Here is a 16,726-nt window from a genome sequence, read left to right on the forward strand (position 1 = left end):
ATATTTTACTTCTTTATAGTTGCATTTTTCTATTTGTTTTGTATAATGTATATTTTCATGCTGTTGTATCTGTGTGATCATTGTGTTTACACCAGTATTTTTTTCTGAGGAAATACACTTCTAATTATTTCTGAAACAGTTAACTGCAAAGGCTACTGCTTCCAGCATATTTTACTCCTGGTAATGTGCAATAGGCAAAGAGATCAATAAAAGTAGCAGTTTTCATATGCTACATATATCCTTAATATTCAAACGAATATTCAATGCAAAAGCTTGTTCTATCCTGCAAGACAGTTATCAACAACCATCTAGGCTGTGGGTTCAAATATCTGGCCACAAAACTAATTTTCATTCATTTTGCACAATGGGCCATTTCGTCCTTGGATTAGATCTTGGCACCACAAAAGCATCTAGCCACACTATTGCATATAATGATATTAAATAATATACAAAGCTTCACTTTAATGGTTTATGGTTTTAACTTTAGCTCGGGTTCAAATGAAAATCAGCAGAAAAAAAAAAAAGGGAAAAAGATTAATTTTAGTCTAAAAGAAAATGAGCCAATCAAAGTACAAGTTGAAGCCAAGTTCTCAGTATCACTAAGTACAAGATGCCTTCGTATTTAACATTGCTTGTTTCACAAAAAAAGCAAAGCTTTATCTGCTAGTGTCCAAAGAAACCAAGAATCCTGGTTTCTGTTACCTTCTTATTTTGCTCTAGAAGCTATTTGTTTAGTAAAGTGATTCCTCTGGAGACATTTGATATCATTATCAGAATCCATATGAATACAAGGAGCTATTATAGACGTGCAGTTACTTTAACAAAGAGAAAACTCTTTTTAACTTTGTAATGAGCATACCGAGAGTTTTCTTTCAGTACTCCATTACATCCTAAATAGGAGGTTTACTTCTTTTGACTTTCTTTAGTTTTGAGGAACCTTCTTCTTTCTGTTAACAAAACAAACAAACAACAACAACAACAAAACAACAGGAAAGCAAAGTAGTAATACTAAGCTAGCAGCTCAACTAAAAAGTAGCTTCTGAGTGAAAGGTTCGGCTGAATGCAGTGTTCAGCAGTGTCCCCACTACACTATTACTATCCCCTTTAACACTTATATTTTCATCTGGACAGAGGAGGAATCAGACTAATGAGCACGGAAGAGTCCATCCCTGCCCAGTCAAGTTCTTTTCCTGCTCCTGAGGCTCCAGCTGAGGCTTCCCTAGAGCTGTGCATCCACCTCACATGGTGCCAGCAGCAGCAGTGCTGCACTGGCGGTGTGGCAGGCAGCCAGCGAGGACTTGTCACCTCCTGCCACTTCTCTATAGCAGCTGGGAGGGCTCAGGTTGGTCCCTGCGCTACTCGCAGCCTGCTTGGAGAGGGAGGAACAGCGCTGGGCACTTGTGACTCATGACTAGGACAGGACAGTGCCCCTTCCCCACCCCAGCAGGGCTGCTACAAGCCCTGCTACAAGCTCTGTGCTAGTCCAGCCTGCCCAGGCTGAGCTAGCCCTGTGCTTACACCCCCTGGTGGGGCTGAGGTTGGTCACCTGCAGTCGCAGGCAAAGGCCTCCAGAACTTCATTCGTATTATGGTCTAAGTCCCTCTTTAGTAGTCAGACACGTGGGGTTGTGATTCTTACATCCACAGCTATTTTTACGTGATGGTTGATTTTTAGTTGGCTTTTTTGTGTATGTGTGTGTGTATGAGAGAGAGAGAATGACTCCTGGCTGCTGTAGCATCCGCAGTGACACAGCTGTGGCGCTGTGAAAGGGCTTGTCCCAGCTGCAGTTGGCCTGGGCCAGCTCAGAGCAGCTGGGCGGTGTCCCCCAAACCACCTCTTCTTGTCCCTGCTGCAGCCTGAGCTCTAGGGTGCTTCCCTGTTCCTGCTGCAGGCCCTTGGGGCTGCTCTACCGGCCATTTGAACTGCACTCACAGCAGGACTGTGCTTGTTTGATCACCATTAAAATCCCCCAGAATTGTCCCATTTGGCTTGAAAAACGTAACAAAACAAAAAGATGGCAAATCAAATCTAATGTTAACAAATGCAAATTAAGTGGAATAATCTGATGATGGGCACATACTCTTAAGTATGTGCCCAGTTTAGGAATAGGTTTGACAAGTTTATATATTGTACCATGTGCAATTCATATTGAGCATGGGTAACGAGACCTCGAACGGTCATGGGATTGCTTGAGATAAAACATGAAAGGCAAGGGAATCTGGGTGGAAAGGGAGTAAAATGTAACTTTTCCTCCTTCTGCCTTATTTTGTAAAGTAATTGCACAGTATGTTCAGTTGGCTATTAGCACAAATAATATCTACATATCTATATAAGAAAATACAACTCTACTGAGCTTTGGAGATGTAGGACCCTTTCTTTACTAATCTGCCGCATTTCTAGGTAGTAAAAACATTAAGAATGTGGTTGTAAGGAGGAAGAGATGACTGATGATACAACTGAGTTTTAAAGACCTGATATTGAGAAACAGAAATGAAGCCTAGAGATAGGTAAAAGCAATACTTAAGAATCACAGAAAAAATATTTTGAGGAGGAATTCAAAAGTACACACTACATCACACAACATTAGAGCAGAATCCAGGGGAAAAGGCATAAAAAAACATCCAATTTGTATTAAGAACCTATTTAATTGCTGCTGTTGGCTCTTGTTAGTAATACAATAACTGAAATATATTTAAAAATTAAGATTTTGTTTTTTAATTTAAAAAATTAAAATCCCACACTGAATTACAAATAGCCTTTAAGAGCTCATTTCTACCGAATAATGCTGAATTCAAGTTCTGAAGATGAGATATTTACATAGCCAATGAGAATGCCCATAATTCAATTAGAGAGAATCAAACTCTTTTCTGTAGAATCAGAAAATCTGCTTCAGAAGCATATTTACTTTACATACCATCATTGAATGAATCAATGAAATTTTAGTATTACCTTTTGCAGGAGACAAACATTTTAGATGCATGTTTGAAGTAATATTAACATAACTGATGGTTAAGGTTAATTTCACCCAGAGTGGGCTCAAAAATATTTCTTGATTTTCCTACTTTAAGTGGAACATGATAAAACAATAAAACTTACATTTTCCTTTTTATCTTTTAATTCAAGTCCTCATAGCCTGGGCTAAGGGGTGTACGTGTGGTGGTTTTTTTTTTACCTGTCTCCTTCTGGCACAACCTTTCTTTACTGATGCTTCCATGTTGCTCTCCTTCATTGAGTAAGTCAGTTTTGAAGCCAGTGTTTCATCACATCTCAGATTCTCTTTTCCTGTAAACATCTTAAAATAGAGACATTTGTACCTTTATGAGTAAAAAAAACACAGCATCTTGTCTATCCGATCTTATCAACACAACACATCCCGATCTGTAATTTCTATCACCACTAACACCAACATGATTTATACAGATAACCTCATTGCTCCTCAACCCAGGCATCATCTTGATAACCTTATTTATCCCATGTAGCAACTGCGTGTTTTCACACTCTAAAAGCTAATCTGTGACTGTCAGATGGTAATAATCTTATGCTGTTTAATTCCAGATCATTTGGCATTTAGGAACTAACACAACTGAAGGGCTGCGCTCATGGAATGGCAAAAGATGCGCTAATAACACAAAGTTGAGATGAATTACATAAATAAATAAAATTACACTTTATAGGTGAAGACAGTGATAAACACAACACATTTGCACCCATGTGCTCAATCTGTGGGACATCATCCTCATAAAAATTGCACTGAAATCAGCTCAGCTACTAATTTTATTAAAATGCAGTCAGAATCATAGAAAAATTAGGCTATAAAGGATGCCTGGAGGTCATCTAGTTGTAACTTTTACTCAAAACAGAGATAACTTCAAAGTTAGATCACATTGCTTTGGCTCTCACCCAGTCACGTTCTGAGAATCTGAATGGGTAACAATTCTGCTATTTCTCCATGCAAATTGTTCCTGTGCTTAACCACTCTCACTCTGAAGATTTTTTTCCTTATGCCCAAAGAATCACAGAATGTTAGGGATTGGAAGGGACCTTTAAAGATCATCTACTATGCCCAGTAGGAGATCTTCCTGTTGCAACTTCTGATTTTAGTTAAACTTTGATTAAACTTGTATTTGCAAAATCTTCCATGTTTGTCTATATGCACTGCAATCAGGTTTTGTATGAAGACAGAATGAACACAAAAAAATTTACCATACTACCCTTACACAAATCTTGACAAGCTGATAGTTTAATCTTGATAAGCTTAATTTCTTTCTTTTAAAGAAATTAAAAGTAATTATCCCACCTTAAAAGTCCCAAATAAAAAAGCGTGTATCTCAGAGGACAAAGTAAATCATCCCTTTCAGGAAAAAACAAAACAAAACAAAACAAACAAAAAAAACCAGCAGTGGCTGAAAACATTAATATATATGGTACAAATTTTAGAAAACTATATTGAGAATGTTGGTAGAGCATCATGAAAGTCACACTCTTTGTTGCTTATTGTTGTTTTAGAATATATGGAATTTGTGAGAACCAGTGAGAGTGAGCGTTATTTACTGTACCTGTTCAGAGTTAGGTCTGGAATGAAGACAGGTTGTTTTAGCAATACAATCCTTAGAATTGCAAGATGCTTTACTTTCATCATTTTTGGCGATGCACACTTTATCATTTAAGATGGATTTGTGAATATTTAACCCTGGTCCTTCATTTGCTTGTTGCTGTGATAAATTGCAATTTGTCATTCCATCATCTAATCTACAAATCTGCAAATGTATTTTCTTTGACTGGTGTTGTTTCTCTAGAACTTGTGTGGTATTTTGGCTTGCTAACATTTTTCCCCTTCTTGAACTAGAAGTAATAGATGCATATGTATTCAGGCTCGGACTGATGTTAGATTTCGAAAGCACTGGCCCAACGTTCTTCAGAAAGGAAGGAGAGTTTGCCTTATTGTGACTCACTTCACTTGAAGTGTGACCTGCAGCTGAGTTATCAGAATAAACAGAAGTATTCATTTGTCCACCAGACTCTCTTTTCCACTGAAATACAGATACACCTTGTTTTACGTATGCTTTCTCAGTCATTATCTGAATAAAGCTGCTGTGGGTAGGAATTTTGCCTGGCATATTTTGAACAGGTTTGTAAACTTGAGTTATGCTGGACTTGCAAACAGTCAACGCAGAAGAGGAAGCACCCATATTTTTTACTGGTGAATGTCTTTCAGCATTTTTTCTTTTCTTCCCATCAATTTGATTTGTAGTCTTTCCATTCATTTGCATTAACTTTCCTTTGAAAATTGGTATAATTTTGTTGACTTTTTGGGGGGGGAATTCAAAGGCTGAACTTACAGGCATTCCTAAGGATTTCAGAACTGGTAAATTTGATACTCCTGATATTTGCCTCTGATTCATTGATTGCTCTTTTACTTCAACGCTAACCTTTTCCATACTTCTGCTGCTCGAAAAAATATGTGGTTTTGGCTCTTTGATCAAACGCTCCATCCAGTGGCTATTTTCTGTACTGCGTGGTGAAGAAACGCTAGGTAAAGTCTGTTTCTTTGGAGGAGCCTGGGTTAGAGATACTACACAAACCATCTCATCAGCCAATTTCATATGCTTAGATTTTGTTTCCTGCAATACAACAAGAGTTGTTAAATCGAATGAACTGGATTTAAAAATCTGATAGTGACACCTAATGCATCACTTTATGATATATACCTGATACATACCACAATATATAACTATATACATTCCCATTTTGAGTTAGAGCAATCTGTATTTTAAACAGTATTTTGTTGTCATTATAAGTGAAGATTTGTTTTCTCCTGCCCCAGTTGTTTGTTTATAACCTATGCTGGAATATCATATTTCTCAGAAGGAAAGACTTAAATTACAGCCATTATCTTGGTTTAGTGCTTTCCAGCTGGGTAATGGCCTTTTAAGGGGGGGTCTGCAAAGAGAGTTTTTCTGACAGTACTCCTTGTCTTTTAAGCCTTCTAAGGACATTCCAAACAAAAGAGAGTCTGGATATCTATAAAAACTGCAGAAGACAAGGAGGAGCCATTTTAGCTTTGATCACAGAAGAGCCATAAACAGGAACTGTGTTTTCAAAGAGGATTATACCATTTCAGAATCTCTGCAATTTCTGTCAGTACTCTTTGTTCAGAATTAATTACTTTACTTCTCCATTTACACACTACTACCAAAGAAATTTGAGTCTCAGTCTTTGCTAAAACCTCAAATTACAGGCATTGTGATTGCTTGCCTCCTTTCCTTTACTCCACAGAATAAATCTTACAGGTTTAGTGCTTTTAAATGCCTAAATCCATTCAATTTTATCCCCTTCTCAGTTTGCTTTTTAAAAATAAATTACAAACCATTTTTTAAGTATCATTTTTATGGAAGAGGTGCAAGAAAGTTCTGGAAACCCAACTGCAAAATAAGGACAACAGAACAGCACAAACTGACAGCAACTAATTAATACTATAATACTAACTCCAACTTTTAAAAAAATGCGTTTATCATGTGAACAACAATATAACAGTGTCAAATAGAAATATATACCAGATTACACATTTACTAAGAAGAAGAGAATTTGTAATTGTGAAAAGTATACCTCCATGCCATTACTGGGTTCTGACTATGATAAAGACTACTTCATACCATGAACAAACTGCCTGTCATTAGTATGTTTATTAAAAAAAACCTTACACGCACTGGAGCCCTGGAGAGTTCCTGGGTAGCATAAAGTGCTTTGCTTGTCATCTTTACTGGAAATCCACATAGATGTGAAAACTTACACTTCAGATCAGAAAGAAAAGAGTTCAACACACTTTCTGAATCCATTCTAGCAAAATACTGCACTGGTTGACTTCGAATGCAACTTAGAGGGTAGCTGAATAGCGTTCAGGGATACATAACACAGTTCTTTACATTTCTACAACTACGAATCTTCTTCCTTGGGAACTAAAGATGTGTCTAAAGATTTTTCAAAAAGGTGACCAAAATCATTTACTTTCTTAAGGGACTGAAACTTATAAAGTCACAGGACTTCAATATCACAGAATCACAGAATCACAGAATATGTTTATACCATGCTACATCTACTGCAATAAAGATTACTCAGTATAGGTAATCTTCAGTCAAGTATTTCCTACCAGGAAAATTATCTTTAAAATGAATCTTTGCTGGACATATTTTTACAGGAACAATGCATGGTATTAATTTAACTGTTCCTTTTACGCCACCATTTATAGTGGTATCATCTTACTATTACTCAACACTACGACAGACAGACCTGAATAAATACTTTGCTCCAATTTGTCTAATGAAACAATTCCACTGACATCTATGAAATTATGGAAGAAGAAAATGTGGTGTATTCAAAAATGAGAAGTTAGGTCTTAGATAGTAGTAGAGGACATATAACAAAAATATTTGCAAAGGATACGTAAAGAACCTTTCCCCTATCGGCTTGAAGTAAACACTCAGGTATATTTTTCTCTCTTCAAGATCCTCTGGAAGCATATATCCATACTAAAAAACAAACAAACACTAAAGAACACTCAGAAATGGGTATTACAAATATAAATTCAATATACACAAAGAAGGGAGGGAAAATACATTAACAGTGTATGTTGTTTTTACCAGATTCTTCCAGTGCATCTGAAATTCCTTATATGAATGGAAAGGAGATTCTGGAGGAATTACACGGCTGATGTTTATGATCTGACCCATTTTCATGCTGTGCATAGGTAAAGAAGAGATGTTTACATAGGATGTCTTAAAATTCATCTGAAAATACACTGGACTTCTTAAAAAAATAAATCTTATTTTTGGCATTGAATGTATTATTATTAGGTTAGGAGAGCTAACATCTTTAGCTCACACTGTTTATGATAAAACAATAGTGATGTTTGCTGAAGTATGGAAAAGAGCTTGGAACCTACCAGTCTGATTTGTCTCATCCGTAATGCTCACTACCAGTGAGTACAGAACAAAAGAAAATATATCATTACATCTGATACAGTTGTGATGAAAATCACAGGTGAAAATAGAGAGAGTTTGTGGCAAAGATGATTATTTTTTTCTTTAAATTGACTCTTTCTGCTATAATTATACTTGAGGACAAGTAACATTTTTACGTGTCACATTAGCAAAGAGCTTACTAAAACTGAAATGATACTTAGGTGCATAATTTATGATTCACTAACTTTTCTTTCACATTTTTCGTAACATTGAAACCTAAAAGTAAAAGAAAACTTCCTGAACGTAAAATGGTCTATAAAACAGATGTGTTCTTATCACTAGCACTGAATTTGCAATTTGCATGTCATATATTCCAGGAAATGTTTACTTCTGCTGGAATTTAAACAGATGCCTACCTTGGCAAAACATAGCACCAGTTAGTTAATATGGAGTGTCTGTGAATAACTGTGTTTTGATTGCTGTCAAACAGCTTTATGGTGTTTGCTGAAATATCAAAATCTTCCAGCTTAAAACAGAAAAAAAAAAATTATTTGCAAATATCTCCATAGCAGTACAAAACTTAAAATTTCAAAAAGAATTGTATATCACAATACAGTGAAGCTTATACATTATTATTCTACTATCAGGACTCACAGCCTGCTTATTTCATAAGATATCTCATCATCAGATTGCACACTATCTTATGCTAGAGCCTACACTGCCCAAAGTTACGTAAGTACAAGGTTTAAAGGCTACTTAAATGAGTGAGATTTAAAATTTAAGTGCTTTAATAAATAACAGTACAGAACAAATTTCCCAAACTAGAACTGTCTCACTTTTATGCATTTTTTTTAAATTCAACCCAGAAACTCATGTTTGACAGTCTAGTAACTGCGTAGGCCACCCTTCCTAATCAAGTGCAAGGATCCCAGCAACAGAATTAATGAGACATGTAGCTTCACCCTGTGAGAAGTCACAAAACACCATACTTTTTCACAAAGGAAAAAACTGACTGTCAGAGCCAATCAAACAGAGATTTCTCTTTCTATGGTCTATCAAGGCTTGCATTTATTCCTTGACAAGAATATCTAGCCATTTCTGTTTTAGAAAAGTATGTAAATGGTCAAACTGATAATGAAGTCACACCGTGATCACTTCTATTATTACTTTGTGTCATTTTAGAATTGGATTCATAAAGACAGCTTTAATACTTATGCTGTCCAACTAGCTCACAAAATAAATCATATTTTTCTGTTCTAAAAACGAAGAGTTAGGATTTGAGATACTAATTTTGGAAAGAAACCAACAAGCCTGACAAATATGCCCCTGTATGCATGAACTTATCAACAAAGGTGACATGGCTGTCAGAAAGGACGGCCATTTTTTAACCTCAACTATGATTTATTAATTTATTAATTATGTTCACTAGCTGCATGGTACAGGCTGCTCCTGTATTTTGGCAGCTGCAGAGAAAATGAAGGAAATTACAGAAAAAAATATACCCAGGGACCTTACACACAGTGCTGACAACTTACCTGCAGCTTCGCTTTTAAGAAGTTACTCAAAACTGCCTGTCTATTACAGTGAGACTGTGAATGCCTTCTAGAAAACACTGCTAGAAGGAACTCTAGAAGCATAAATACAGCTCACTTCTATAATCTGCTGGGATTTTTCAAGAGGTATTTTAAGTAGTATAGAATCTGTTTTACAAAGACGTTTGGTATGCTTCCTAGAATGCATCAATAAAGGTAAAATAGAGATGTTATGCACTTAGAACAGGTGTATATGGTCAATAGAATCATAGAATATCCCAAGTTGGAAGGGGCCCACAAGGATCATCGAGTCCAACTCCTGGGTCCCCAAAGGACCACCCAAAAATCAGACTGTGATTACTGTCTTAACACAATCAGAAATAAGCACTTTTCTCCCCATCACACTAATAGAATGGCACCTTACAGAAAAGAAAATAAAGTTTAGTATGACAAATACAGTCACAGAAAATGCAACTGTTTTATACCTCAGGGGGTGGTAACCGAATTGAGCAAGCCTCCACACTGATGCAAAGCTGTGTCTCTGATACATTGAGGTCTAGAACTAAAATAAAAAAGAAGTCCAAAGACTTGTTTTGAACTATAATACATCTGTTAGAAAGCTAAACCAAATGTTTATTTAAAATAACTGCTAGTCAAAATGCTGAGTTTGAAAACCAAAACGCAAGACTTCCTAAGCATGAAAATAAAAAATAATTGTATTTTAACTGTGGAAAAAATAAAAATAATCAGTTACAATCCCTACACCTCCACATGAAGGTGAGGTGTATGGATCTCATGGCTGTCCATGCAACTGGATGCTTGAAACCTATACACTTGATAAAAAAATACCCATTTTCAAAGCAAATGTAGTTAATATAAAAATAACCATCAGCTGTATTCAGTCATCAAAGCCAGTATTACACATCCAAAAATGGTCAATATCTATGAGAAAGCACTTATTGATGCCTCTCCAGAATATTCACCCAGTGTTGAGTAAGCTGTAACATGGGGACTGAATGCATTAAATTCCTGAATATATAGTCCTGTTGCAAATGTAGACTTCAATATCCCAAAATGTAATCTTTAATTTTTATACTGGAAGTATAAATATAAATTTAATTTTGTATTTTCTGCAATAGCTAAGCAGTGTGCTTTGTGACTTTAATTTTGCAAACAAGAAACATTGTACAGTCAGTTTAATTCATTTTCCTATCTATTATCATCGGGCTTCCACATCACTTGCAAGACTTGTAATTTTAGGCAAGTGCATTTAATTGTAATAACCATAATGTATTAATGTTAAGTTTCAATCTATGGCCATAGATTAATAGTAGGAAGATTACTTTTTTTTTTTTTTTTTGGGGGGGGTAATTTTTCAAGGGTGCAGTTGAGCTGACAACTGTTACATACAAAGAATCATCTGCCATCAAGTCTAACTTGACTGAGATTATTTCAGAATGAAAACCAAAAGGCATTGTGTTGATAATACGAAGATCATGACAGTATTTCAATCATGAGTTCATATAATTACACCTTGCTCACACAGGCTTACCACTAACAGAAAACTGTACTTACCCACTGCATTTTGCCTTCCTGTACAAGACAAAAAATCTTTACCTTAATAAATAAAATAGATAAACATTATTTTCTAAACTATATATATGCCTGATGTCCTCATGCAAAAAATGGAGAAATCACATAATTTCATTTGGGTCAAGAGTGATGAAAAGTTTGTCCCTTTAAAGAGAGAGAAACCCTCCACGTCAATTAAATTTTCACTGACTCATTTGCATCTTAAATAAAAGAAAGATATATGAAAGTATATTAATGGACAAAAATTTATACATAATTTTTTCTCCCCATAAATGGAGAAATATATAGAATGATTTTAATTGACTAAGAGTTAATACATTTCTCAAGCTCAAAAGCAAACCTGTGTAGTATTACTGCATATTTTACCATCTATCGTGAGTTTTGCCCAGATTTAGCATAGATATGATTAGACAAGCTGTATGCACCAGGCGCACATTGCTGTTAGTCAGTGTTTCCCTGAAGCCAGTTTTATATCAGCAACCATCTAGCCTTCTACTTCTAGCTGTTATTCCTGAATAAGTTGATTTCATTCAAAAAACTATAGGTTTTGAAGACACTGAAAACAAAAACACTGCTAATATTGTGACCGGAAATAAGTCAACATGCACTTTTCTCAGTGTATATTTTGAATGATCTACACAATTGCTTTGCTTAGTAAGAGCACACCACAGTATCTGAAAAGGCATATTTTTCCATACTTTCGTAATTCACAATTACCCTAGATAGGAGTTAGTGTAGAGATATTAGGCAAAGGAACTTCTAAATAAAAAGACAGAGCTTGGTAAAAGGAGATGGTCTGACAGAAAAACATTTCTGTATTGGAAAAGCATGCAAACCAAGTACAGAAGAGCCACTGATGAAAGCATGAATTTGAAAAACAGGCCGAGTTTTTAGAAGACATTTACTGTCCAACAATATTTGGTTTGGAAATGATCAGTCTGGTATGTTGCATTCAGCTGAAATAAATATTTTGTCTATTACAAATAACAGGATAAGGAAGTGCAAAAGTGAATGATACGTCCTTTCAGACTGTTAACTTGGATAAAGAAACAATAAAAATGCAATCAAATAAAAAATAGAATAATGAAATAATTATGGAAATTATTAATATGGAAATTAAATTAGGAAAATAAATGCGATAATAAAGAACTGAAAATTAAATGCCTGATCCCTGGCCCAGGTGAATCAAATACCTTGCACCAAGAGATGACCAGCCTTGTTCCACATGGGTGCAAGTCTGGCTGTAAGCGTGTAGGAGAGGCAGCTTTGGAGAATAGTTGGACTAACTCTTTGTGGTTCTTCCAGCTAACATCAGTGAGAAAGGAAAAATAAAACATTAATCATTCAAGACATTTTTGTAAAGGCTTCAGTGGAAGTTTTACCAAAGATACTGCTACTGTATCTTGGAGCCAAATCCCAGTGTTACACATCTTTACTTTTCATCTACACAGCTACAAAGGACAGTTAGCACAATATTCAGTGTAGGCATTTAGATTTCATGGGTCATCAGAGTAAGGTGTGCTACAATTCATTTGATGTTTCATAGGGCTGATAAAAGAACTGGGGTAAAGACTAGCTGAAGTGTACAAAATACTCTACTAGGTATGCATCTCTTTCCAGATAATAGCCACAGCTTCCCAAATGTACATATATTAACTCAACTGTCAAACTCAAGACCAGAGACATTCACTTGCAATCACAGGAATAACATGTGAAGTAGCTTTGTTCATCTAGCAGTACTACTTGTCTATTTGACTCTGTCCTGTATAGCCTGCTGTTGATGTTTAGCAAAATAAAAAAAAAAAGGGGGGGGGGGGGGAAGGGGGTTAAAAAGATCTAAATAGTACACCTTCAAGAGGTTTCTAATGAGATTCTGCAAGGATGCAAGGATCTGCTTGCAGCTTATGGTTATTAAATATAGGTATTACTACACATATGGTGATGTTGGAAAATCTAACCATGACAGGTCAGTTACACAAATGTACATAAAACAGTTCTGTGAGGTAACCATATTTGAACAGTACGTCTTAAAAAAGCAGAGATGCATTCACACTTCTGGGAACCACGAGAAAACATCCAAATGGTTGTGCAAATAAATCACCAGAGCTACTGACTTTAATTGCAATCAGTTGTTTTTTTTTTGGCTTAGCAGTTTTAGTACACCCATCCATACATTCATCAACCCCTCAAACATTGCATACAAGATAGTAAAGCATATGAAAAATGGTCTAAAACCAAAAGTTGTTAAGCTCTCTGTTTCCATTTCTACTCTCTTTTTTTTATTGTTTTGTTTTGTTTTGTTTCTCTGAAACAATCCTATATGGGTTGGACAGAAACAAAATGTGAATGGGGAGATAGTTCAGCTCTCTGAACACCCTCACCCATGGGACCTATAGGACACAGAAAAATGGGATTACACCCGCCAGGGAGCCCTTTGGTCTGTCTTTGGCAGGTCTGTCTTTGCCTCGAGGTCAAATATGCTCCTGAACAGGATCAGGACTCCAATCCAGCAGAGGAATCTAATGAAATATAGCAGGAAGATTTTTTTTAAACTTTTGACTCTGATGAAGTATACTTCCTATACCCAGATTCAGAAGAGACATTTTGTCTGTGGGACAGATTTTTTTTTCACCCTGAAACTTGCAGAGCAAATTGCAAGCCCTATGAAAAGTACTCGTCTCTGGTACAACAATCAGAAATATATAACAATCTGAAGAAATGTGACACCTTTCAGCACTTACGGTAGCTCCTTGTCTCTCTATATAGGCTTGACATATTCCTGATTTGTAAAATGGTATCTAAAAAAATAAATAGAATCCAAGTGTCTGAAATTAAGGGGTGTTTTATCAAATCATAAAGTAAATTTTGGTCCATCAGTGTCTCTACTTTAGAAAAACATACTGAGGAATACTTAAAGAAAATACCAAATCCTGTTATTTTAAAGGAGAATGATAGGTAAAATAAGTTCAAGGCATTTGTCATAATGTAATCTCATTTCCAGGTAAAGATATATTACCAAGCAAGCAAAAGACTGCCCAAATCAAAATGGCGGAAGCTGCCCCTGCTGATCTCATTGTGAACTGAGTGGCATCTTACTGAATCCGTTCTGTTCCACAAAAGGTTCACCATCTGAAAAGGTCATTTTGTCAGAAGAAAAAATGACCTAAGCTGTCATCTATATCACTAAGGCATACGAGTAAAAGTTTGCTTCAAATTATGTAATTTTACTTATCCTTTGTCCTCAAAAAAAGCACGCTTTTTTAAAAGAAGCATACATTACATGTAACTACATATGCTTATTTGCAGAGTGATTACTGACCGCCATTACAACTGAAATTTGGTTCAGTGTTCCAATAACTGGTGCAGAAAGGATGTCTTGATACAGGAATAATAACTGTCTACAAAGAAGGCAGAAAAAAATCAACAATAAACTTCCATACTTGATTCTCTCAGCCTACATTTCTTTTCCTTACCCTTTCAAACAAAATACATTCCATTTTTAATCAGTTTTTGGTGGTTCAGTATAGTATGTTAGACTAGTCCAAGTCACTTGCTCTTAACCCACTCACAACGGGTCTAAGACGTAATCTACAGGCCTTAGGCAAACTAGCAGATTGGTCCAAAAGCATTCAATTCGGCAGAATTTCTCATTTCTTCCCTTTACTATCACAGGGAATGACATAATGCTTTGTGAGCACTGAGTAGACTACATACTCTTTTTGAGTATTCTGTTCACTCACTCTCAACCTACATAAAGTGTTTACGATAGCTCAAAAGATGCTACTGATTTGGCTCAATAGCAAAAATTTGGATGCTGTACAGCAATCCAAATTTGCATGTTAACAGAAAACAATTTTAACTGTTTATCAGTTCCAAGCAGGTGGTCTTGTTAGTTTTAGATGATGACATTTAAAAACATAATAGAAAGGGTTGTTTCTTTTCCCAATAGCCAACAAGTCCCCCACCAACGACTTAAATTACTCTGAACAATTTTATAGTGTTTACTACTAATTATATTACAGTTAACTCTAGTAGTACTAATAAAATCTTTGAATAGCAACCACTAGCAGCTTCTGAAAATAATAATCCTCAGCGTTCTTTACCTGCACATTTTTATCTGTGTGCTCCTTGTCTCACTTTCTGGTAACTGGGAACTCAGTGTTATTGTAGTGGCACAGAGTTTTTGTAGCTCTGGCAGACTGACAAAGAATAGAGACTGATGCCTTGTGTCATTCATGTTATATTGTTGATTTCCCCAGAACAGCACCTGGGTCTTGAAATAAAAAATGTAATTCATTCTCATAAGGCAGATATTTATTTAAAGAACTTTATATGATATCAGGTAAACCAATAATCTGTTAATTATCTTCTGATTAAGATTAGGTAGGCAGTATAAGATAATTTGGTTGACCGAAACAGACTCTTTTTGTTATAAACAATGTATTATATTTTAAATATACACACATATATATATATTAAAAAATATTCAGAGTAAAGATAAGGATGAAAGCATCCTTTCCATCTTCTTCTGAGTCCATGTTTGGGCTGGGATCTATCAGGGATCCAAGAGCTGAGGAACCCTGTGAAACTCATCCCCTCCTGCCCAAAAAGAAATTTTAATTGTTAGGAGCTCAACAGAGACATCCTCCTCAAGCCACACAAAGACAGTGGCCAGTCTGGTAGAGAGAATGAAAACCATGGAAATAGGGATCCACACTGGAAATCTTTTCTTTCTTCCCACACCAGGCCCCCTTCTTGGTGTTACAGGAGATTTGTGTACTTTCTGCTTAAAACCACCTTTCTTCTCAAGTGTCAGGTGAACACCATGTTCTTGTCTATGTAGAACGCATTACCTCCTTACATCATACTGAAATCTGTACTAATCCAGAATCACATTACATGGTTAATAATGATCACAGACAACCTGTTCTCCTACTCTTGCTCTCAAAGGAGGAATGTATGCAGAACAGCATTTGTCTTGGTCAGAATTTTAGTTACACTCTAACATTTATCAAAAGATCAAGACAACATACCTGGTATTTGGAGTGGAATGTGATTAGACAGATGGTGGTTCTAACAAAGCTGTCTCTCACATCTTAAGCTTTACATTGTAATAGAAATTATTGACTATATTATTTGTGGAAGAGTATGAGGCGGTTTGGGGCTCAGCTACAATCATTATCCTGAAATGAACGTGACTGGCTATTTTACGAGAAGTTAGAATACAGAGCGCATGTATGTTGATTGCCTTGCCACTGAAAAGACATGCCGCAACTCTGTAATTTTGGGGATTTTCTTAAAAGCACCGGAAAGGAGAACCAGAAGAACCAGAAGTTCAGACTGAGAATGTGATCCTTTTAGTCCTTCTTGCTATTTCTCCTTCAAGCAGACTAAGGGACCAGACAGTGTAAACTGTTATCATTCCATAATGATTCACACCACCTTAACTGAGCAATGACTATTTCAGGATTATACATTGAGCAGAGACAAGAATTTCCTCCTTGCCATAGGTTTGTTCTTTCAAACACCTTTGGTGGGCCACACCTTGTGAGTGGGATGCAGCAGCCCTAACAAATTTCATGTCAGTGGGAGTAACATGAAGTCATGGCTGTTACCTGGTTGTTGCATGCCTGCTGCACAAGC

At 36.1% G+C, this 16,726-nt stretch overlaps 1 protein-coding gene across 1 annotated transcript; it reads right to left on the reverse strand.

The window, feature by feature from the left end:
• Positions 1-890: 890 nt before the first annotated feature.
• On the reverse strand, positions 891-15,320 carry C2H18orf63 (chromosome 2 C18orf63 homolog). The gene is made up of 13 exons (XM_050709166.1): positions 15,187-15,320; positions 14,403-14,481; positions 13,825-13,881; positions 12,277-12,388; positions 11,066-11,107; positions 9,976-10,052; positions 8,375-8,484; positions 7,638-7,734; positions 7,441-7,526; positions 6,702-6,885; positions 4,557-5,621; positions 3,173-3,292; positions 891-947 (listed from the first exon to the last, which is right to left on the reverse strand). Exons 1-13 carry the CDS (start codon positions 15,318-15,320, stop codon positions 891-893), a joined length of 2,220 nt encoding a protein of 739 aa, XP_050565123.1.
• Positions 15,321-16,726: the final 1,406 nt, after the last annotated feature.

Source organism: Cygnus atratus, chromosome 2 (genome assembly GCF_013377495.2).
Source record: "Cygnus atratus isolate AKBS03 ecotype Queensland, Australia chromosome 2, CAtr_DNAZoo_HiC_assembly, whole genome shotgun sequence".
Taxonomy (NCBI): domain Eukaryota; kingdom Metazoa; phylum Chordata; class Aves; order Anseriformes; family Anatidae; genus Cygnus; species Cygnus atratus.